This window comes from Eleutherodactylus coqui, chromosome 5, assembly GCF_035609145.1.
Source record: "Eleutherodactylus coqui strain aEleCoq1 chromosome 5, aEleCoq1.hap1, whole genome shotgun sequence".
Classification (NCBI taxonomy): domain Eukaryota; kingdom Metazoa; phylum Chordata; class Amphibia; order Anura; family Eleutherodactylidae; genus Eleutherodactylus; species Eleutherodactylus coqui.
In genome coordinates, this window is record NC_089841.1 from 202,172,482 (window position 1) to 202,197,696 (window position 25,215).

General features: G+C 43.6%; 1 protein-coding gene across 1 annotated transcript in view; it reads right to left on the reverse strand.

Moving 5' to 3' along the window:
• Positions 1–14,571: 14,571 nt before the first annotated feature.
• LRRC2 (leucine rich repeat containing 2) overlaps positions 14,572–25,215 on the reverse strand; it is a 218,945-nt gene continuing 208,301 nt past the window's right edge. The window contains exons 6-8 of the mRNA XM_066601996.1: positions 22,321–22,473; positions 19,705–19,841; positions 14,572–14,785 (exon numbers count right to left, since the gene is read on the reverse strand). Coding sequence (XP_066458093.1) covers positions 14,736–14,785; positions 19,705–19,841; positions 22,321–22,473 — 340 coding nt within the window. The 3' untranslated portion in view covers positions 14,572–14,735. The remainder of the gene's footprint in view (positions 14,786–19,704; positions 19,842–22,320; positions 22,474–25,215) is intronic.

Consider the following 25,215-nt stretch of genomic DNA (forward strand, 5'->3'; position numbering starts at 1 on the left):
AAGACTCCCAGGAACTGTTCTCGGGCCCCTGCTCAGATTGGGCAGCAGTGGTTCCTCTCCCACCAGAGGAGTTTATCGTCACTGATGCACAACCATTGCAAAGTTCCCGGGGTCCGGGGAATGAGGCTGGGGACTTCCGGCAACTGTCTCAAGAACTTTCTGTGTGTGAGGAGGACGATGACGATGAGACACAGTTGTCTTGCAATGAGGTAGTAGTAAGGGCAGTAAGTCCGAGGGAGGAGCGCACAGAGGATTCGGAGGAAGAGCAGCAGGACGATGAGGTGACTGACCCCACCTGGTGTGCAACGCCTACACAGGACAGGTCTTCAGAGGGGGAGGCACGGGCAGCAGCAGGGCAGGTTGCAAGAGGCAGTGCGGTGGCCACGGGTAGAGGCAGGGCCAGACGGAATAATCCACCAACTGTTTCCCAAAGCGCACCCTCGCGCCATGCCACCCTGCAGAGGCCGAGGTGCTCTAAGGTCTGGCAGTTTTTCACAGAGACGCCTGACGACCGACGAACAGTGGTGTGCAACCTTTGTCACACCAAGATCAGCCGGGGAGCCACCACCAACAGCCTCACCACCACCAGCATGCGCAGACATATGATGGCCAAGCACCCCACAAGGTGGGACGAAGGCCGTTCACCGCCTCCGGTTTGCACCGCTGCCTCTCCCCCTGTGCCCCAACCTGCCACTGAGATACAACCCCCCTCTCAGGACACAGGCACTACCGTCTCATGGCCTGCACCCACACCCTCACCTCTGCTGTCCTCGGCCCCATCCACCAATGTCTCGCACCGCACAGTCCAGTCGTCGCTAGCGCAAGTGTTGGAGTGCAAGCGCAAGTACGCCGCCACGCACCCGCACGCTCAATCGTTAACCGTCCACATAGCCAAATTTATCAGCCTTGAGATGCTGCCGTATAGGGTCGTGGAAACGGAGGCTTTCAAAGCTATGATGGCGGCGGCGGCCCCGCGCTACTCAGTTCCCAGTCGCCACTACTTTTCCCGATGTGCCGTCCCAGCCCTGCACGACCACGTCTCCCGCAACATTGTACGCGCCCTCGCCAATGCGGTTAGTGGCAAGGTCCACTTAACTACGGACACGTGGACAAGCACAGGCGGGCAGGGCCACTACATCTCCCTGACGGCACATTGGGTGAATTTAGTGGAGGCTGGGACAGAGTCAGAGCCTGGGACCGCTCACGTCCTACCCACCCCCAGAATTGCGGGCCCCAGCTCGGTGGTGGTATGTTCGGCGGTGTATGCTTCTTCCACTAAAGCACCCTCCTCCTCCTCCTCAACCTCTGTCTCGCAATCTAGATGTGTCAGCAGCAGCAGGACGTCGCCAGCAGTCGGTGTCGCGCGGCGTGGCAGCACAGCGGTGGGCAAGCGTCAGCAGGCCGTGCTGAAACTACTCAGCTTAGGAGATAGGAGGCACACGGCCCACGAACTGCTGCAGGGTCTGACAGAGCAGACCGACCGCTGGCTTGCGCCGCTGAGCCTCCAACCGGGCATGGTCGTGTGTGACAACGGCCGTAACCTGGTGGCGGCTCTGCAGCTCGGCAGCCTCACGCACGTGCCATGCCTGGCTCACATCTTTAATTTGGTGGTTCAGCGCTTTCTGAAAAGCTACCCACGCTTGTCAGACCTGCTCGTAAAGGTGCGCCGGCTCTGTGCACATTTCCGCAAGTCCCACACGGACGCTGCCACCCTGCGCACCCTGCAACATTGCTTTAATCTGCCAGTGCACCGACTGCTGTGCGACGTGCCCACACGGTGGAACTCTACGCTCCACATGTTGGCCAGGCTCTATGAGCAGCGTAGAGCTATCGTGGAATACCAACTCCAACATGGGCGGCGCAGTGGGAGTCAGAAGAGTGGGCCTGGTTGGCTGCCAGGTCCTTGGAAACTTTGAGCAGGCTACCCAGGTGGTGAGCGGCGATGCTGCAGTCATTAGCGTCACCATTCCTCTGCTATGCATCTTGAGAAGTTCCCTGCAAACCATAAAGGCAGATGCTTTGCGCTCGGAAACGGAGGCGGGGGAAGACAGTATGTCGCTGGATAGTCAGAGCACCCTCCTGTCTATATCTCAGCGCATTCAGGAGGAGGAGGAGGAGGAGCATGAGGAGGATGAGGAGGAGGGAGAAGAGACAGCTTGGCCCATTGCTGACGGTGCCCCTGCTGCTTGCCTGTCATCCTTTCAGCGTGTATGGCCTGAGGAGGATGAGGAGGAGGAGGAGGATCCTGAAAGTGATCTTCCTAGTGAAGACAGCCATGTGTTGCGTACAGGTACCCTGGCACACATGGCTGACTTCATGTTAGGATGCCTTTCTCGTGACCCTCGCGTTGCACGCATTCTGGCCACTACGGATTACTGGGTGTACACACTGCTCGACCCACGCTATAAGGAGAACCTTCCCACTCTCATTCCCGAAGAGGAAAGGGGTTCGAGAGTGTTGCTATACCACAGGACCCTGGCGGACAAGCTGATGGTAAAATTCCCATCCGACAGCGCTAGTGGCAGAAGGCGCAGTTCCGAGGGCCAGGTAGCAGGGGAGGTGCGGAGATCGAGCAGCATGTACAGCCCAGGCAGTGCAACAGTCTTTAAGGGCCTGGACAGCTTTATGGCTCCCCACCAAGACTGTGTCACCGCTCCCCAGTCAAGGCTGAGTCGGTGGGAGCACTGTAAAAGGATGGTGAGGGAGTACGTAGCGAATCGCACGACCGTCCTCCGTGACGCCTCTGCCACCTACAACTACTGGGTGTCGAAGCTGGACACGTGGCCTGAACTAGCGCTGTATGCCCTGGAGGTGCTTGCTTGTCCTGCGGCTAGCGTCTTGTCGGAGAGGGTGTTTAGTGCGGCTGGGGGAATCATCACAGATAAGCGTACCCGCCTGTCAACCGACAGTGCCGACAGGCTAACACTCATCAAGATGAACAAAGCCTGGATTTCCCCAGACTTCTCTTCTCCACCAGCGGACAGCAGCGATACGTAAGCAATACGTAGGCTGCACCCGCGGATGGAAGCTACGTTCTCTCTCACCATCCAAAACGGGGACATTTCTGCTTCATCAATCTGTGTCTAATATTCCTCCTCCTCCTCCTGCTCCTGAAACCTCACGTAATCACGCTGAACGGGCAATTTTTCTTAGGGCCACAAGGCTCACTCATCTAATTTTTCTAAACAATTTTTATATGTTTCAATGCTCTTAAAAGCGTTGAAACTTTAACTTGAACCAATTTTTCGTTAAACTGGGCTGCCTCCAGGCCTAGTTACCACTTAAGCCACATTAACCAAAGCGATTAATGGGTTTCACCTGCCCTCTTGGTTGGCCAGGGCCAATTTTTCTGATGTACATTAGTACAGTTGATACAGCAATTTTTGTGGGCCTTCGCCTACAGTGTAATCAAATTAATTTTTAGCCCACCTGCATTACAGCTGACGTTACATCCGCTGTGTTGGGCAATGTAATGGGATATTTTTATGTACCGCCGGTGGCTTCCTGGCACCCACCCATGCTGTGGGTCCACAGGGAATTATAAATGCATCTGTGTCCACTTCTAAAGAACCCCAGTCTGACTGGGGCATGCAGTGTGGGCCGAAGCCCACCTGTATTAAGCACGACATTACTACCTCAGCTGTGTTGGGCAATGCAATGGGATATTTTTGTGTATCGCCGGTGGGTTCCAGGGAGCCACCCATGCTGTAGGTGCACACGGAGTTTAACCTACATGTGTCCACTTGTAAAGAACCCCAGTCTGACTGGGGCATGCAGTGTGGGCCGAAGCCCACCTGCATTAAGCACGACATTACTACCTCAGCTGTGTTGGGCAATGCAATGGGATATTTTTATGTACCGCCGGTGGCTTCCTGGCACCCACCCATGCTGTCGGTCGACAGGGACTTCACAATAGGGAGTTGTACCTGCCTGTGTCTATGAATTAAAAAGCCCGGTCTGACTGGGGCATGCAGAGACACCTTGACAGAATGAATAGTGGGTGGCACATAGGTTCCCCATTGCTATGCCCACGTGTGCAGCTCCTGATGGCCGTGGCACAGGATTCTATTTCTCATTGCTTCGGTACAGCATTGTGGGCTATCACCCTGCCCCTTTTAAAGAGGGTCGCTGCCTAGCCGTGCCAACCTCTGCAGTGTGTGCCTGCGGTTCCTCCTCATGGCAGACGCACTTCTAAATAGACATGAGGGTGGTGTGGCATTAGGGCAGCTGAAGGCTGCGCAGGGACACTTTGGTGTGCACTGTGGGGGGGAAGGGGGGCGGTTGGGCAGCATGTAATCCAGGAAAAGTGGCAGCGGAGTGTCATGCAGGCAGTGATTGTGCTTAGTTGGAGGTAGTGTGGTGCTTAGCTAAGGTATGCCATGCTAATGAGGGCTTTTCAGAAGTAAAAGTTTTTGGGAGGGGGGGGGCCCACTCTTGCCGCTATTGTGGCTTAATAGTGGGACCTGTGAACTTGAGATGCAGTCCAACATGTAGCCCCTCGCCTGCCCTATCCGTTGCTGTGTCGTTCCCATCAATTTCTTGAATTGCCCAGATTTTCACACAAGGAAACCTTAGCGAGCATCGGCGAAATACAAAAATGCTCGGGTCGCCCATTGACTTCAATGGGGTTCGTTACTCGAAACGAACCCTCGAGCATCGCGAAAAGTTCGTCCCAAGTAACGAGCACCCGAGCATTTTGGTGCTCGCTCATCTCTATATGTCTGACATCCAACTTTTTAAACTTTTTTAGATCAGAAAATCAACACTATGGGTCATATTCATGCTGATACTTGTGGCAAACCCACATCCAATAATAATCTACTCTACTGGGACGGTTGGCATCTGATGCCATTAAGAAGAAATATTTAAACTTGTCAATATTTCCAAGCCAGGAAAACTGAATCTGCCTTTCATAGCTAATGCAATCGCCTCTTTCATAGATTTGAAGCCATAGACTGCCCATCCAGGATGCCAAGAAAGGCCTGTTATAGGGCAAAAAAGAATGAACAAGTAAGACTCTTGTCCTGTAAACCCCCTACTACTGATGCAAACAAATTCTTCAGATGGATAGACTTGTATGCTGGATACACATCTGAAGTGACCCGAAATGTAACTAAATATTGACTGATCCTCAAAGCTAATCCTGATTTTAATAAAGTCTTTACCTATAAACTAAGTATTACCTGTTGGAAGAGGACCTAACGTAAAAGCCTTTTGGTCCATAGCCACTTGGATGAAATGAGAAACAAGGAGGGTGACTTGGTTATAATCTGAAAGGCTGTTCCCCCTTCTGTCCCTATATAATCAAATCAAGAGTTTCGTAATCTGAAGTCTTGCCCTATTGGGTCTCTATGAATGTTTTTCATATTCTACATTTCTATAATTTGCATCTATTTTTAGTTTAAAATACACTATCCTACCAAAAGCAATTGGACAACTGAGGAAGAATCAAAAGTAGTATTTTTTTTATATATATATACCATATATTCCGGTGTATAAGGCGACGGGGCATATAAGACGACCCCCCCCCCCAACTGTCGCCTTATACGCCTGGAATACGGTGTAAAAAAGAAAATCTGTACTCACCTCCCCCGGCGTTCTACGGCGCTGCTTCAGGCTGTTGCTCCCTCCTTGTCCCCGACAGAGCATTTCTTTCTGGATGCGGGGCTAGAAATCCCTGCCTTCAGAAAGCTAATGCTGTGATTGGCTAACACACGCGGCGTCAGGTTTTTCTGTCCATTCTTCCTGCAAACATCCAGTGAGTTCTTTCAAAAAAGATGCACTGACCTGTCTAGAATAGTGCAAGGAGTATCGTCATTGAACAGTTGGGCAATTGTAGAACATTTGATGGGGTAACAAATCATAGTACTTCATCTTCAAAACAGATGGATGTACCTGGGTGTAGAGGATGCCTGGAAAACACCCTTTACCTGAGTGTGTTATGCCAACAGTTAAGTATGTTGAAGGTTCTGTTATGGTCTGGGGGTGTTTTATGTGGCATGGTCTTGGTCTGTCGGTTGTAGTGGTTGTAGAATCATGAACATGGATTTATACTTTAACATTCTAGACAATAATATGATGCTGACGATGATTTAATTACAGGATAAGGTACCAATTCTTATGTCTTGTATATGGCATTAATTGTAAATACTGTCTGTTGATATATAGATATTAGGGATGAGCAAGTATACTCGCTAAGGCACTACTCGCTCGAGTAATGTGCCTTAGACGAGTATCTCCCGGCTTGTCCCTAAAGATTCGGGGGGGGGGGGGGCGGGGAGCTGCGGGGGAGAGCGGGCAGGAACGGAGGGGAGATCTCTCTCTCCCGCCCGCTCTCCCCTGCTCCCCACCGCGACTCACCTGTCAGCCGCGGTGGTCCACGAATTTTTAAGGACGAGCAGGGAGATACTCGTCTAAGGCACATTACTCAAATGAGTAGTGCCTTAGCGAGTATTTGCTCATCCCTAATAGATATATATATTTTTTTCCTATGGTGACCTCTTCGCTAAATAAATGCTTGTACATCTGGATTATTCTTAAAGAGGGGCCTGCTTTTTGCGGTTTTACTAATTTCTGGCCTACAGCATCCAATAATTGGTTAACAGCATTGCATTCCAGATCAAGAGCAGATACACCTGTGCAAGAAAATGTTCCCCTGAATAAAACTATAAACCCATGGACATCTGCAGGTACTACAGAGCAATAATATTTAGTAATTCGGCTTTAAGTCCAAATTTTGTAAATTCTTTATAGTTTTGGCAAGACATTTCCTTGTATTCCCTGAACCTACAATTTATCTATGGCCTGAAAGGAATATATATGAATGTATATGTTGTAAAATTAATTACACAGCCAGTCTTTTACTGTAATAGAATGCTGCTCCTATCTTCCAGGTTTATTTGTGCACTTTGTCACAATCTCTTGATGAACATGCTGTCGCCTGCACTGATGATCCTGTGCTCTTTCCAACGTTCTGTAATAGACTATAAGGAGTAATCATAGTGGTGCAGAGGCATTCTTATGATCCAGAGAAAATGCTATTTTCGTCCACCTGACATTATCTTCCTTGACTCTTCTCCTGAGCTGTTAATGACTTACAGTACTGAAACCTCCTGTCCTGCCAATGCTTCTCCCCTTTATTACTAATCTTAATCTAAAAGTAATGCAGATGCACTCACAATTGTGAATTTGCAAGTCTCTTAAATTTGCATTTCTTAAACCTAAACATATTATAATACAAATCTTATTAGTCTTATAAATATTGCAAAAAAATATTCTTACCTCCAATGATGATTTTTCTCACAAAGAGTACGCAGTGTTATACTATGATTCGGAGGAGCATACTGTATATTTTCTGGAGAGGCGTAAAAATGGCAAACATACTATACTTATTTACATCACATTACTCCAACTTGTATCTCATATTGTAGGTGAACTAAGGGGGCATATTTATTATTGTGCCAATTGGTATGCCACTATATAACGTCATAATAGTGTACACTGCAATAATCAACAATGCATATGATGTTTGATAAGCATAGCCTAGTTACTGACCATTTAGGGTGGTTTCACATCAGTGTTGGGGATAACGCTTTCTTGCTCCTTTCGGGGAGCAGGAAAGGGGAATCCCTGCGGTAGAACGGTTCTGTCTCTAAACGGAACAGTGCTTATCAGACCATATTGAATATAATGGGGTCTGCCCACTTTCTGTCTAGCTGCCCAGTTTTTATGCAGTCCTTTTTCTTCTGGTATTTTCTGTGACAGAACCTCTACATCTGAACCTCCAGCCAGATGTGAAACCGGCCTTACTCTGTAAGACACACAGCACACTTTGCAAGGGTTAGAAAAAGAGTGTTGGGGGCTTGATAAATATTGGATTCAGCCTGAACACAATCTTATTCCATGTATTGCATTGCTTAAAAGGAGCTATAAGAGTATATTTTGATATATTTGTACGGAAATCCTAAGGAAACATGCCCTACAATATGGCTTACCGTAATCACATATAAGTTACTTACCTGTTGATCATAAATCAGTCTCAATGTGAACGCAGAAAGAAATCTATTTTGAATGTATAGTCGTGCAGTTTCTTAATTTTGACCAGAATTTCCTAGTCCCATGGTTTATAAACTCATTTTCCTTAAATCCCAGAGGCATGTTTTTATTAAAGGGCCACTCCAGTGATTATTTTTTTCTCTGTCCATTATATAGCTACCCTCCGAGTATATATAAATGAACAAGTGTTGTCTTGGTTAGTTATTTCTTTGTATTTGAAACTCCTGGCCTCTTTCTCCTCTGATGGTCATGTGATCTCAATTCTGACCAGCTCAGATCTGCTTGGGGTTATGCTGTCTGAAACTAGTCACTTGTTCAGTCTGTGTTGTATGGTTACATGAAGCCTAATACATAAACTGCCTAAGGGGATCACAAGAACGCCTATCAAAGTTACTGATTATGATCACACAGCCTCTGTAACACAGCTATCACCGCTGTGAACTTGAAAGTAAAAAAATCTAACCCTCAAGGTGGTGGCTGACAGGAAGCTGCTCTGCTTGGAAGTCTCTGGAATACTTAGTGGAGACTTCCAAAGTGAAGCAAACAATCAAGTGAGGAGGACAGGCATGGAAAAATGTATTTTTGTCAGAGTGGTCCTTTTTTTTCCATTTTTGGTTTTTCCTTCTCCCTTAAAAAAAAAAAAAAGCATAACTTTTATTTATCCATCCAAATAGCTGTATGAGGGCTTGTTTTTTGCGGGACAAGTCATATTTTTCAATGGTACTATTTAAAGGACCATATAATGTACTGAAAAATGTAAAAAAAATTTAAGTGGAGCAAAACGAAAAAAAACCCCTTAACCCCTTCATGACATGGCCTATTTTGGGCTTAAGGACGCAACAATTTTTGGCGGATTTTCTTCTCCGTTTATCAAAAGTCATAACTTTTTTATTTTTCCGTCGACGCGGCCGTATGAGGGCTTGTTTTTTGCGTGGCGAACTGTAGTTTTTATCAGTGCCACTTTTGGGTACATAGACTATATTGTAAAACTTTTTTTTTTTTTTTAATGATAGCAGGGAGAGAAAACCCATCAATTCTGCCATAGATTTTTTTTATATATTTTTTACAGCGTTAATCATGCAGCATAAATGAGACATTCCATTTTTTCTGCGGACCGGTACGGTTACAACGATACCAAAATTCTTACATTTTTTTTAGGTTTTCCCCACTTTTCTGCAATAAAAACCCTTTTTCTGGGTAATCTTTTTTTTTTTTCTAAATCGCTGAATTCAAAGTCCTGTAACTTTTTTATTTTTTGATGTACGGCGCTCTGTGGGGCTTATTTTTTGTGAGACAAGCTGTAGATTTTATTGATATTATTTTGGGGTACATACGGCTTTTTTGATCACTTTTATTGCGTTTTTAGTGAGGCAAAATGCTAAAAATTAGCATTTTGCCTCAGTTTTTTAGCGTTTTATTTAGCGTTTTTTTCCGTGCACAGTTAAAAGCATGTGCAACTTATTGTACGCGTCGTTACGGACGCGACAATACCAAATATGTGGGATTTTATTTTTTTTTTACCTTTTTTATGCTAATCTGACAAAAAGCATTAAAAAATGGGTTTTTTTACTCTTTTTTTTACATTTTTTTAAATTCTGTTTTTAATCTTTGTTTTTTTTACACTGTTTGTGTCCCTCTGAGGGACTTTGACCACTGCCCTGATGATCGCTGGTATAAGGCATGGCAGAGCTACTGCTCTGCCATGCCTTATCGCTTGTACAGCGATTATAGGCATAGGCAATACAGGACGCCAGTGTCTGGCATCCTGTTGCCATGGTGACAGGCCGGGCTCTCGCGATGACATCGCGAGTTCCGGCCGGAGACACAGAGGGAGCCGCGCTCCCTCTGTGAACTCTTTCCCTGCCGCGATCTACTTAGATCGCGGCAGGGAAGGGGTTAACAGCGGGGCGCGCATCTCCGATGCCCCCCCGCTGTTGCAGCGGGACGCCGGCTGTGACTGACAGCTGGCTCCCGCTGCGGGATAGCACGGGATCATATGTGATCCCGCGCTATCTCCAGGACGTAAGTTTACGTCCTGTTGCGGGAAGTACCAGGCTGCCAGGACGTAAACTTACGCCCTGCAGCGGGAAGGGGTTAAATTCCTCCATCTTTGGGTACGTCTTGTTTCTACAGCATACACACTGCAACAAAAATGACCTGAAACTTTATTCTATGGGTCAGTACCATTACTACGATACCAATTTTGTAATTTTTTTTTCGGTTGTGCTACTTTAAATTTTTTCCAAAGATATATAATTTTTGAATTATTTTCTGCCACCATCTTCTGACCACCATAACTTCTATTTTTTATCAACATAGCTGTGCGAGAGCTCATTTTTTGCGGGATATCTTATAGTTTCTGATGGTACCATTCTGGAGTACATACAACTTTTTGATTGCTTTTTATTACACTTTTTCTTGGAGATAGGGTAACCTACAAAAAGCACTATTCTGGCATTCTTTATTTTTTTTTTTTTCGGATGACGTCTACCTTGACCAGTACATAGGCATGACTTGATAGGCATTCTACTATGACAGCTCAAGGGCCTTCCAGAAGGCTCCCGGCTGCCACTACACCCACATGGCAACCCGCGATCTCAGCGCGGGGGGCCTTATGGGACCCCCAATCATCGGTCAGAGTATTTAGATGCCGCTGTCAGAATTAACAGTGGCATTTAAAAGGTTAACAGCTCAGATGAGTGGCGTGGCGTGGTTTATCAGAGCTGTTGCGGGAAGGTGTCGGCTGTAAGAAAAAGCCTGCACCCAGGTTGTATGAAGCGAGATCATACATACCCCGACGCTGCACATCCTATCTGTACATCCTATAGCATTAAGAGGTTGAAAGGGGTTCTTAGCAAGTACTTGTACATCACACATAATGAAAGGGAAACAAATGATCTTGTATTAAATGACACATTATTTAATATACTAGACAAAAATATTTGAATCTACAATTGAGAAAATAGCAAATACATATACAAGTACTGCAGTGCATTGCAGAATATGAACTTTACAAGCATTTGTACCTAACTAATATATACACATCTTACATATCTATGGTAAGTAACAAACAGATCAGACTGATTTGTGAATTTAAGAAAACAAAGTAGTAGAAATGTGCTCCACACTCAGAAATACAGTAAGTGACATCGTGTTAAAATACTGTTACTCCAAGAATCTGGGCCTTGTAATATTCTTTTTTTGGGGAATATCCACTCTGGGCAAATTCATTTCACCTTGTATGTACTTTGCAGCAAAGCTGATCATATGTCATTCTGCTACTGGGACCTGAACTGCTAGGTTATTGGTCACCATGCTCTTATGATGTGTCATCAAAAAACATCTACGTCACCCTGGGACCTGGACTAGGAAGTAGAACGTAGAACTCCTGGAAATCAATGAGTTTCCATTGTAGTTAATTGACACTGACTGTCCTCCGGAGGAAAGCCACACTTTATGACTTGTTGCTGTACTAGAAGAGGCTGTAATCAAGAGACACCACTACCTGTTTTTTTTCAAAATAGATTATTGAGGCATATTATGGGGCATATCAAAACTGTTTAAAATCGACAAACCACTACTGAAAATGAGTTTTTTCTGTTTCTTTTTTCTCTAGTTGTTTCAGTGCACCCGAGGAATGAAGAGTGAAATAACTTTGCTAATATATAATCTAAACAAAATATCTACTATTGTTGCATTTCTGCAATTTTTATGCAGATCTGTCTCCATGGTCAGACTACAAACAAATCCTGTGCGTATTCTGCAATCCTATTGTCATCCATTAATTCTCAGCTTCCTGCGACTGCAAGTCACTTCTATGGAGGAATAGAAGAAATGGGAGTGTGACTGCAAGATCAGACTGCCAAGGAGGTTTGTTTGTTTATTTGTTTGCTTCTTTCAGTTACCATGGAGTTGCCTTTGTCTGTATAAAAGCTGTAGATACAAAACAGTATGACATTTTTAATTTCCACTATATGTACTGTTTCTTCGTTTTTTTTTTATTTTACAAGAATTGGTTACAAAAGTGGCTCTTCTATGAAGGGTTTGTTCAGACAAGCGTGTTTTTCGCTCTGCTAAGCAGCGCTCAGAATGTGCTTCTATAAGGACCAATAGATTTCTATAGAAACATTCACATGAACGACTATTAGACACGCTGAATCAGCACGTCTATCAAAGATAGGACATGCGAGTGCAAACTTGCATGTCGGCTCGGAAGTGCGGGCAAAGATAGTACATGTCCTATCTATGCAGCTCGTTTTCCATAGGGAGCATTGAAAGCACGCAGTACGCTCCTCGGATCGTGTGACCGAGCGACTTCACTGAACTTGAAGTCACCTGTTCACGCGATCTTTTCAGTACTGTACTAGCGCGGTTTTCTTGCTGCTTAGCAGCGCGAAAGCAGCACTCGTCTGAACGAGGCCTAAAACTTCTATACCCCAACCCTTTTATTAACCCTTTCCAATCCAATTTGTATCCCGGTTTTCCTAGGGGGCTTACTCTTTTTCTGCCGTTATACAACAGCGCTATCTGCTGGCTAAAGCCAGTACTGCATGATGTGACATGGATAGGCTCCGACAGCAGAGAGGCTGGCAATATACAGTAAGAGAACTCCGAAAGACGTCTTCCAATATCAAAGCTGTACAGCCTTAAATCATAGTGTCTTCAGACGTCAGACAGTGGATTGGAAAAGTTTAAAGCTGCTAATACAAGTGCAATTTTTACCTACAGTTTTCCCTAAAGCGCAGTCAATGGGAAAAAAGAACCAACTAATCTTCTGAACATACTTATAGCATATGCTTTAGGCCTTTGTCACATGGGCAACAATTGCAGCTTTGTTCCCATGATTATGTAGCTTTTTCCTGAGAATAATCTTGCATCGCTACCGCCTGCGATACAATCGCACAATTTTTTATCACGAAAGTCAACAGGAGTTTCTAATGTTAAAATCACATTGCATTGCACGAACATTGCAAGTCCGTGCTTCGCGATGCGATAAACTGTGATACTTGCTAATTAATTTCCATGTAAAGAAAGATGTCACTGCCCACTTTAAAGTACAGTTGCTTGTACTGCACTACAAGGTATAAGACTATCAGAAACACAAATGGAATAATGGATTATGTAAAGTGTTGTTGCATAAGGGTAAACACTATTATTCAGTCTTGCAGATCAGTGAATATTTCAAATGATTAGGATACGCACCGTTCAGTTTGAGTTGAAGCGTTGGAGGTGACCCTTTGCAGATGCTGTTAGCTTCTTCCAAAAAAACTTTGATATTCTATTAATTTTTATAATAAATGGACTATCTTTTAAAATCTATAGCTCTATAACCAAACTTTGCAGTAAAGCATCACAAGCTCTTCTTCCAAAATGCGATGCATTATTTGTAGGACATTCTGCCTATAAACATAACACTAGATATGATGGACAGCTGTATTGCCATCACGTTTGTTATGCTTGACTTATACAGATTGTTTAGTCAGTCCTTTCAGTTTTTGCTTAGGATGCACTCCTCTGTATCTGATTTCAATTTTATCAAAATGACCTTATTGAATAAAGCCCTCTCCAGCCAGGTCATTTAACTTTAAAGACAGTATAAAGTCTTAAAGGTGCACTACACCTAGAAATAAACAAATAGGAAATTGAAGATAATCTTGTCCTTCTCTGTTTTCTTTAGTCTTCAGGATTTCTGCATGTTACTAGAGTTGAGTGAACGTACTCTGCCAAGCTTGATGCTCGTTTGAATATTAGTGTACTCAGTGGTGCTCGTTACACGACTGAGCATCACGCTGTGTTCGACCCCCGCCCCAGTTTTTGGCTCCTCCCCGCCGTGACGTGCCTGTTTTGACCCCTCCCCGTTGCAGTGGGGAGTGGGGGGAGAGGGAGAGAGGGCTCCCCCCTGTTCCCCGCTGCTACCCCCGCTCCGCCACGCCTCCCCCCGGCGCCCCCCGAATCTTTTCACCCGAGTAATGAAGTACTCAAAAATCGTGGTGCTCGATCGAGTAATTACTCGAAACGAGTACGTTCGCTCATCTCTAATAGAGATCTCATGACAGAGTATCATAAAATCATGTGTTTTTGAAAAGCTTGCCATCTTGTATCATACATCTCAGGATTATGTTAAGATAATGAAAGACACATCTGAACCATACTTTGATGCACTGTGCTATTTGGCAAGGAAAAAAAATGAAATTTGTCCTATTATAATATTATAAATTCACTTTTTTTTCATCCATGCCAGCTCCTTGTGATCATCTTGCTGGAAAATTCCCCAGACTCTTGTAAGTAGTAAATTGGCCTGTAATAACATTTAGATAAGTATTGAAATAAATCATGGAAAGTGTTCATTTTATATTTTAATTTTACAATACTTTTTTATTATTATTTGATTACTTTTAAAATTAGAGGATATATTTTCAAATGCACCGTTGACAGCCCTTAACCATAAACATGACTAATGGGATGTCTGTTTATATCTGAATATCAGACATGCAGATTTTTTTTTTAATGACCATTAACACATCTGATGTTCTTTATACATATCTACAGGACTCGTTCATTTCCCCCCATTTTTAACATAATACTGGTAAGTTAGTCATAGTAACAAAGTTATAATTACAACAGAACCCAGAAGGGCAAGTCAACATACAGTTGTTCACTGGACTTCAAATTTGTAGACCCTAAATCTGTAAGTTGAGTGATACTTTTGTGGTATAAGTAGGTGCAGAATCTGAAAAGAAAATTAAAATAACAAAATTAATCATGCCGTCATCAAGGGAAACATCGAAGAGATATTATAGAGTTATCAAGATCAATTAATACTAGGCACATATCAATTACGTTTTTACTATCAATTTTCTCGTGATGGATCAAATAAAATGAAGTAAATCTAACTTGTTGGATTGCAGTCCCTGATTTAACTGATCTGAGGTACCATAAGCGCCCAACAGCTGCTCCAGCAATTGTCAATTATGGACTTTCACACAGGGGCGATAGTCGTTTAGAGAATGTAGGTGGACCGGCCTGGAGATCTCTTCAAGCTGCCTACCTCCATTCACTGCAAACAGGCAGCTGCTCAGAGATTGAGGAAGTCCTGGTTACACTAAGCAAGAAGTCGCTTAAAAATTAGAGATGAGCGAACATACTCGTTTCGAGTACTTACGCACCCGAGTACCGCCATTTTCGAGTACTTCAGTACTCGGGTGAAAAGATTCGGTGGGGCGCCGGGGGGCGGGGAGAGGCGTGGCGGTGTGGGGGTAGCAGCGGGGAACAGGGGGGAGCCCTCTCTCTCTCCCTCTCCCCCCCACTCCCCACTGCTACCCCCCGTGCCGCCACGGCGCCCCCCGAATTTTTTCGCCCGAGTACGGAAGTACTCGGAAATCGCGGTATTCGGGCGAAAAAGGGGCGTGGCCGAGCACTTCGCTCATCTCTATTAGTAATCATTCCTGTTGCATTTCACAGAAATGGAACAACTGGCATCTACTGAGCAACCTCCCACTCAATTCCCTGTCGGGGGCCGTGTGTACATGGGCCAACAGTCGCCCATAAATGCTCATTTCAGCGATTATGCTGGTGACTATTGGTCCTTGTAAAGATGCCTTCAGGTCATGCCTGATCCCTATTTTCCTTTGGATACCCTTGTATCTTGTCAACCTGCTCTTCCTGGCAATGATCCTTAGATGACAGTGCCTTCTTTACCTTGTGTACCGTCAGCTGTTGTATCTCTCACACAATTATTTAGGGTGAGCATTTGCCCTTTGGGCCTACCTATAATAAGCTCCTGTGGCTAACGAGGCACTCTACCCTTGTATCTACAGATAGCATCTGACATTTTTTTAGAATAGGGCTTTGCACCGTAAATACACATATATCTGAAGTGGATCCTTTGTATGTAAATATACTTTAAGCAAAGCATATGTCTTATGCTTGCATATGTTTACCATGATATAATTAATAATATGATATAATATAATTACATTTTTTCACACATTACTCACATCTGCAATTTGTCATTTTTGTTGGTCTTAACCCTTTCCAATCCACTGCCTGACATCTTCCTACATTCTGATTAAAGCTTGTACAGCTCCAATGTCAGAAGACGTCCGACAGGGTATTTTTACTGTCTATTGCCAGCCACTCCGCTATCAAAGCCTCTCTGTTGCACACACACTCTGGCTTTATTTAGTCAGCAGATGGCACTGTTGTATAACAGCAGAAAAGGAAAGCCTTTTAGGAAACCCTGAATCCAAAATTGGATTGGAAAGGGTTAAAAGTATGTTTCAAAACATGGTCTGAAATGACACCATGGACTAATGAGGCCTTCTGCTAAATTAATCTTTTGTGTACTGAGATTTGGAGCAATGGTCTTGCTTCCATTTATACCACTGTCCATATTGATACAGTGTTTGAGGAAGTGGCAGGCGTCTACTGCACAAAGTCTTTGACACTGTGTCAAATAATTGCTCTGTATTATACTGCCAAAACTCCTGTAGAGTTTTCTGTATGGTTGCTTCTGTGAGTACAAGATTATGTTTTTGTAGTTTATTCCAATCCTCCTTGTTTTCAGTAATGTTATCAGCAGCAAGAACTCTTATCTGGTGCAAAATGCTGGTGGCATATCTTCTTTATTGTATTAAATCGGTGATCCAAAGAATTGACATCACATAAGACCAAGCTAACTGTAAACGTATGCCAGGCAGTGTGCAATAATTTTTCTCACTTGGCACCCCAAATAAATTTTTAGACGCCTTTTATAGTCACTAATAAATAATTCACCTTCATCACCTATGTTTGCCATTGTCATTTCTAATTTTTAAACTGGACTTAAAGGGGTTGTCCCGCGAAACAAAGTGGGGGTATACACTTCCGTATGGCCATATTAATGCACTTTGTAATGTACATTGTGCATTAATTATGAGCCATACAGAAGTTATTCACTTACCTGTTCCGTTGCTGGCGTCCCCGTCTCCATGGTGCCGTCTAATCTTCAGCGTCTAATCGCCCGATTAGACGCGCTTGCGCAGTCCGGTCTTCTCCCTTCTGAATGGGGCCGCTCGTGGCGGAGAGCGGCTCCTCGTAGCTCCGCCCCGTCACATGTGCCGATTCCAGCCAATCAGGAGGCTGGAATCGGCAATGGACCGCACAGAAGACCTGCGGTCCACCGAGGGTGAAGATCCCGGAGGTCATCTTCACAAGGTAAGTAAGAAGTCACCGGAGCGCGGGGATTCGGGTAAGTACTGTCCGTTTCTTTTTTTAAACGTCTGCATCGGGTTTGTCTCGCGCCGAACGGGGGGGCTATTGAAAAAAAAAAAAACGTTTCGGCGCGGGACAACCCCTTTAACAAGTATGTAAATGTGTATTAACTGAAACACATGCAAAACATACAAAGCAAATCACCAATGTTGGGGTATGTTTCTCTCTATTTGCAAATGTACCATAGTCTTAGATGATAAAAATTATAGATATGTAAATTGTTTGTGATTTAGAAAGATTTACAACACCTACCTTAACTTATCATTGCATTCTGTGCTACAAGAGGGGAATCCCTCAATTCACCAGAGCAGTGAGAAGAGCTGCAAAGAAGGTCTCTTTTATGGCTTAAGGGAATTTTACAAGAGCTGATAGTCATCTGAGTAATCCTCTCAAAAAAGCAATTGGAATGTCTGTCAAGCACCTGACAGTCATCCCATGTAAAAGTAGACCTACTTTGGAAGATTTGTTATTTCCATACATGGATTTAAATTGACACTGCGTAAGGGTAGGAACCCATAAAGCAGTTGCCCTACATGTCTGAGATGCAACCAAAAGCAAACAGTTGGACAGCACACACTGAGGTTTTTTTTTAAATTGCTCATAAGGTTTATTGAAACAGTCCCGATGTTCACACTAAGTACACCATTGCAACATTTCAGGCTTAACGCCCCTTGTCAAGCATATGCAGAAACTTGGAACACTTAAGTTTATTGACAGTAATTCAGCCTGGATATAGGTAATGTCCAAATATAGGTCAGACTGTGTCAAAAAGTCCTGTGGTATGGTATGCAGAGGGACTTCAGTTACCCCCTAGCTTCTGGCCTTCTGCTCCTGTAATTCTACACCTGGATCGTGATTTCAAACCACTACTCTCCTGTCTCACCCTTTAGATTTCTCACTTGAGAGATGTAGTAACATAGGCTGTAAAAAGACAAATGTCAGCCTGTTTCCGCCCCCAGGAGGCAAAAAACCCTATTGTGGCAGAAGATTCTTTCCCGACTCCCTAATGGCAGTCAGAGTAATCCCTAGAGCAGCAGAGAAGGTTCCCGAGTCTGGCAGTTGGAAGATTCCCCTATTCACAACCCTTCTGATTTATTTAATGTCTATATCATGTAATGTCATAGTGCTGTAAAAAGACGTCTAGTCCCCACTTAAACTCCTCTATTTTTCCATCACATTTTCAGGCAGAGAGTTCCATAGTCTCACTGCTTTTACAGTAAAGAACCCCCTTCTGTGTTCGTGATGAAACCTTCTTTCTTTTTGATGTAGAAGATGCCCTCTTGTTACCGTCGCAGTCCTGGGTATAAACAGATCACGGGAGAGATCCTTGTATTGTCCCCTAATGCATTTATACATAGTTATTTGGTTGCCCCGTGACTGTCTTTTTTCTAGGGTGAATAATCTTGGTTTTGACAGCCTTTCTTGGCATTCTAATCCTTCCATTGCGTTTATCAATTGTGTTGCCCTTCTTTGTGTGGTGCAGAGTGTTAGGACAGCAGAAATCCAGTCCTAAGCTCTCGCTCATGACCTGAAGTTTGTGAGTTTGATCTCCACATGGTTCAGGTAGCTGGCCCAATGTTGACTTAGCCCTCTATCCTTCCAAGATCGGTAAAATGAGTATCCAGCTGGGGGGCTAAAAAGATGACTGGGGAAGGCAATGGCAAACCACCCTGCAAATGCAGCCTGCCAAGAAAACGTTAGTCATGACTTGGTGCTTGAACCAGGGGACTTTACCTTATCTTCTTTGAAAGCCCTCAAGCACTGCAATGTCTTTCTTGAGTACTGGTGTCCAGAACTGTACACCTGGTCTTGGCTGCACTACGTATGTGTCCTGTCACTGCTGCAGAATCCATTCGGATTCACATTCTTGCTACATGTATGTCATAATCCACTTCACTTCAGCTCATGTAAAGTATCCTCATAACAGTATCCTAGTCATATTTTAGGATGTGGGTTAAAGAAAAGGGACATTAATGTGAATAACAGGTCTTGGTACTAACTTTTACCACCCACAAATGTAATTTTTCCATTTGCCCTTCTAACCAAAAGGGACTGTTTGACTGTCTACAAAAAGTAGACAAAAAAATGTAACTGTACTTACAACAAACATTTTGACATGTCATAGGAACACGTAAAAAGCTTTGACCCCCACGATCACTAGATTAATCAAGCAGAAATGCTCATCTGAGCCCTGTCTCTGCTCGCTAGCTGAAGACTGGCTCATACACTTTCTATTGACTTCGATTTCAGCTAACAAGCAAACCCAGAGAAACATTTTGTAGAAAGTAAAGTTACACTTTAAGTGGCCACTTTTTCATCAATTTCTTGCCCAATTTGAAGATACAGTGCATAAATGGAAATGAACTCCTAAATACATACTTATTTTATGTACTTTACCTCTTGCAACAAGATCTTTAATGTAGGATTTCATAAATTCTTTCTCAAACTGTTCACGGTCCTGATTATTTTCCTCTTCATTCTCAATATCTAAGATTTCATTTCCTTCAAGGGGATTATCAAGCAGCTTGACATATCTGAGAAGAGAATGCAATAATTTGAATTTTTTAGAACTACCGTTTTTCTAAACTATGCCCAGTATATTTCACCAATAAAACGGTTGTTTATTTTCTAAATAGCTAAATCCATAGACATTTTGCTACCAAGTATTCGTTTCTCATCATGTACAGTTATTATACTCAGTAGGTTATATGCAAACATGTGATGTTCTGCAATCAGACAGTAAGATAATAGTCATGTATAGTATTGCTGTGCAGTATGGGCCTTTAAAAAGACCTTTTATAGTTTCATAATTGCTGTGCTTGAAATATTTAGCATATGGAGACCTGGAAAACCCTCTAGACTTTCACCTCGAACTTGTAAACCTGGAACGGCCTCATTGACTTATTTTTACAAATAATCCAGTTGGCTAGTTAATTATATATTAAATGAGTTGTCCAGGATTAGAAAAAAATAATCTGTTTTCGGTACATGACCAACACCCCATCTTCCCATGTGTTTGGTATTTCAGCTCATCCACATTGAAGTTTACGGAAATGAACCACAATTCTAGATGCAGCTTATGGACAGAGGTATTGCTCTGAAGGAATAAATAGATCCTTATTTGGGTGGTTTCACACCTGCACCCGGGGTTACGCTTTTCTGCTCTGTTCGAGGAGCAGGAAAGGGGAATCCCCTCTGCTGAATGGCTCTTTCTCAGGATAGAACCCATTGACTATAATAAAAATAATCCTTGTATAGTGCCAACTTATTCTGCGTGCTCTTGAGGTACATGGGGAACACAAACAATATGTAAATTACAGAAATTACAAAAGTTACATGTGGTATTCAATTATTTAGAAATAGAGTGGGTGGGGTGATAGCAGAAGGTACAGGCAGCAGAGCAAGGGGGAACACATTAATGCAATGATAACATGTGATATACAGTTTTTAGGACACAAACAGGGTGGTGGTAGTACAGGAGGTATGGGGCAGGAAGGGTACATGATAGGCAAAAGTGGATAGCCATAGGGAGGGGCAGAGGGCACATTGTGGGGGCTAGATCAGAAGGTTTGATATGCTTCTTTGAAGAGGTGCATCTTTAAGGCGCTGAAGTTCCGTGCATCAAGGATTATCCAGATATTCTGGGGTAGAGCATTCCAGAGGACCGGCGCTGCTCTAGAGACGTTTTGAAGGTGAGCATGTGAGGTTCCTATTAGAGGGGTGTTTAGTTTGAGTGTGTTAGCCGAGCAGAGTGTGCGTGATGGGTGATATACCGACATACCTAGGCGTGGCACCATAGAGAGCATTATGAGTAAGGGAGATGAGTTTGAATTGAGTTCTGTAGTGGATGGGCAGCCAATGCAGCGACTGTCATAGTGCAGAGGCATCTGAGAAGTGGCTGAATAGGAAGATGAGTCTAGCTGCCACATTTAGTATGGATTGGAGTGGGGAGAGTCTGGTGTGGGGAAGTCCAATGAGCAGTGAGTTGCAGTAGTCATGTCGGGAATGGATGAGGGTGACAACAAGTGTCTTTAGCGTGTTTGTGATAAGGAACGGCTGGATTTTAGCAGTATTCCTGAGGTGCCGGTGGCATGTTTTTTTCCAGAGATTGGATACGGGGTTAAAGGGGGGGTCAGAAGCCAGTGTGACTCCCCATCCCAAGGCAGAGGGACTATAATGGTGTCAGTTCAGTTTCCCCTCAGCTGCCAGGCATGCAGCGCTCTTTCTTCCGGTATTTTGAGCCGGATCTGTGAAGGAACCTCCGACCGAAGGTTCCAATGTAAATGTGATACTGTCCTTTTTCTTCTTTTCCCTTCTGCTTCAAGCAACCTCTATAAATATTTTATATTGTACATAATGTATGGTTAAACATTAAGGAACGATGCATGTATAGTTTCAGTATAGTTAAGGAACTGTAATGTACATTTTGTAGTCTTTAGTTTGCAGTCTATTTCTTTTAAAGCAGGGATAAGAAAATGTGTGTGGTTAATTAAACAAGAGAAAATTGCTAGCAGTTTTCATATTTATGATTTCAATAAATATGGCAAGGGATTTATGCATAAGTAAGAATTTGCATATATTCATAAGCAGTGTGTACACACAAGCTGCGAGTCGGGGCACTTTACTATACCCACATCATGTTTCAGCATTCTTATTTCATCCTGTTATCTGTAACTGCTAATGTTTGCAGCGCTTAATCTTTGTTAGACATAATCTTGGCTTCCAGTCTGTTAACATGAATGATTTGTGCAATGATTTCTGCGTGAAAAGCCATTAATGGGAATGTGCACATATATTTTTGCATTATTTTGATATTTTAGATGTTTATTTATGGCAAAGAGCAATTATACTTAAAATGTGTAGGTGCAATTTCTCCTGTTCTTTTACCTGAACTTCCAGTTGAAGATTTTTGGGGAAGACATACTAGAGGCCAATTTCAATTGTACCTTTACAAGTAAAAATATCTAAGGAACATATTTTACCTATTCTGTCTGTCAAATCCGCACAACTTACTTCAGGGAGGGGTTTTCTTCAAGTGCAGAGGGAATTTCAACCAACTTGTCACCACTGACCACAAGTAATTTCAAATGAGAGAGATTGGTGAGCTCAAGCGGCAAATAGGTAATTATGTTCTTTTGCATCAGCAAGGTCTCAAGTTCCTCTAATCTGTAAAATAAAATACAGTCTTATGTCAATAAAAAAATAAGCATGTCGTCAATGGGACAGTTTTAACTACATGTGTAATCTGTAGATAAGGAGATATTTATCCGCTGTGTCTAACACCATGTCCTCTCTCACCATGTCCTAAAACTAAACCTCTCTAAAACTGACTTACTGGTACTTCCACCCTCCACTAACCGACCTCCTCCTGACATCTCCATCTCAGTGTGTGGCGCCACCATAACTCCTAGACAACATGCCCGCTGCCTTGGGGTCATATTTGACTCCGATCTCTCATTTACCCCCTACATCCAATCTCTTGCCCGAACATGTCAGCTGCACCTCAAGAACATCGCAAGAATCCGCTCTTTTCTCACTGTAGACATGCTAAAAATGCTTATTGTTGCCCTCATCCACTCACAGCTCGATTATTGCAACTCGTTTCTGATCGGCCTCCCCTGCACCAGACTCTACCCTCTCCAATCCATCCTGAATGCAGCAGCCAGGCTCATCTTCATGTCCAGCCGCTACTCGGACGCCTCTGCCCTGTGCCAGTCACTGCACTGGCTGCCCGTTAAATACAGAATTCAATTTAAACTTACTACCTTCATCTACAAAGCCCTCCACAGTGCAGCGCCCCCCTATATTGCCTCCCTCATCTCAATCCATCACCCAGGCTCTCCACTCTGCTAATGAAACTAGACTACGCACTCCTCTAATTCCAACTTTTCCCTGCCACCTCCAAGACTTCTCCAGAGCAGCACCGGTCCTCTGGAATGCACTACCAAAGGCTACCCGAGCAATCCAGGACTCGCAGAACTTCAGGCGTGCTCTAAAAACGCACCACTTCAGGGAGGCATACCGCATTCCCTAAACAAACTCCTCTGTACGTCGCATGATAACATGCTCCCTGACCTACTGACTGCAATCCCTGCCAGCCGTCATAAACCGCTCCTGCAGTCATAACGATTCTGCCGTCACACGGCTAAATGTCTGACCATTGTCTGTGTATAGCATCCCTCACTCTCCACCTCGCCATACTGTGTACATCTCCAGCCATTTTACCTTCTGTATAACCCCATTACTTCTAGTATGTAAGCTTATTAATATAACTTCCTCCTAGTAGCCATCACAGAGTTTTGATGAAGCCAATAGCCTAATGAGGGTTCACATGTCTGTTATGTATGTACACCTGTTAGGTCCATTGATAAGCATTACAGATGTATTGCAATGTGTTATTTGAGCAAAGTGAGGTAGGCAGCCCCTACTAGGAATAGAATAAAAATGAAAACAAAAGATAAAAAAAGCAAAAATCATCATGGATTCTTTTTGCGTATAAGCTTGTGAGTTTTTCAATACATTTTATGTTCTCTAAATGGTGCCATTAACACATTCCCAACATTTTATGTATATGACATTATAAAGTCAGAAGAGATATATGGGACATGGTCAGAAGCAGAGCCCGCTCCATATGCTGTGGGTGCTAGCTATGTTATACAACTGACACCAACCTACAATGGCCATGAATGATGATAACAGTGATAGCAGCCCTTTAACCATTTAGATACGACTGCAGCATTTGACTCATTGGGCAAAAAAGAGGCTTCCCCAGTCACTTCATTGCACCCAATGAATGAGGCAATTGTGGGTACTGGGCAGTTGTTACAGCAGCCAGGGGCCTAATGAAGGTCTCTAGGCCTGCAATCTCAGTACTTCTACTACACCCTACCATAGGCAGGGTGAAAACACTGGCAATGCAGTACAATACAGACATTTTGCAGTGTATTGCATGACTGATCTAGTAATTGCATGCATGTTCCCGCTCCCACTGTGTCCTGCTCTGGGTCTCTAATGTCATATTTTCAGGCTGCCCCAGCATGTTTATAAGATCAATCGCTGAGCACTGTTTTTGGCTGCAGCAGAAGACCGAGCATTGATGTGAGACGCAGTAGGAGCGGGAAAAGTGGTTATATGTTGGTTTGTTATTTTTCTGCACGGGAAAGGCTTTTTACTAAAAACCTACAACTTGAACAAGCCCTTTTATTATTTTGAAAAAGTAGTAAAACATTAAAAGCAGTACAATTCAAAACGGCAAATGAAAATATACCATGCAAAAAAGCAACAAAAAAAACAACTTGACTATCAGCAGATGCCATCTGAATCGCCGACATGTGATGAAAAATAAATGCTACTGGAAACGGGGACCATTTCCAGTGGCTAAATGCTCACTTTCAGTGTGAAGCAAAGAAAGACAAAAATGGTGTTGAAATGCATAGAATCGGAAGAAGCAAACAAAAAAGGACAAACCAGAGAGCTCTTCACTCATGTTAAAAAGGCATCTCGCAATGCAACCTCAATTATTTTTATCAGAATGGCAAGGTATTACACAATCCTGAGCAAATCAAACATAAATGTTGAGAATTTACAGAAGAACTGTATGCAAACACGCATTGAAACCAAAAACCGCAAACAGAAGAACTAACAGAAGTAGAACCTGACATACTGGAGGATTAGCTTGAGTAGGCACTGAATTAGTTACTAAATTGGAAAGCCCCTGGAATTGATTGCATACCTGTTGAGTTGCTCAAACTCCTGCAAGTCCTGATGCTAACAGCACTCAGTCACAAGATTTGGGAAGCCAAATTGTGCCCAAAAAATTGGACAAGATCATTTTTTGTGTCGCTTCCCAAAATGGCAACCTAAGAGCATGCTCAAACTACCGCACTATAGCCCTAATATCCCATTGAA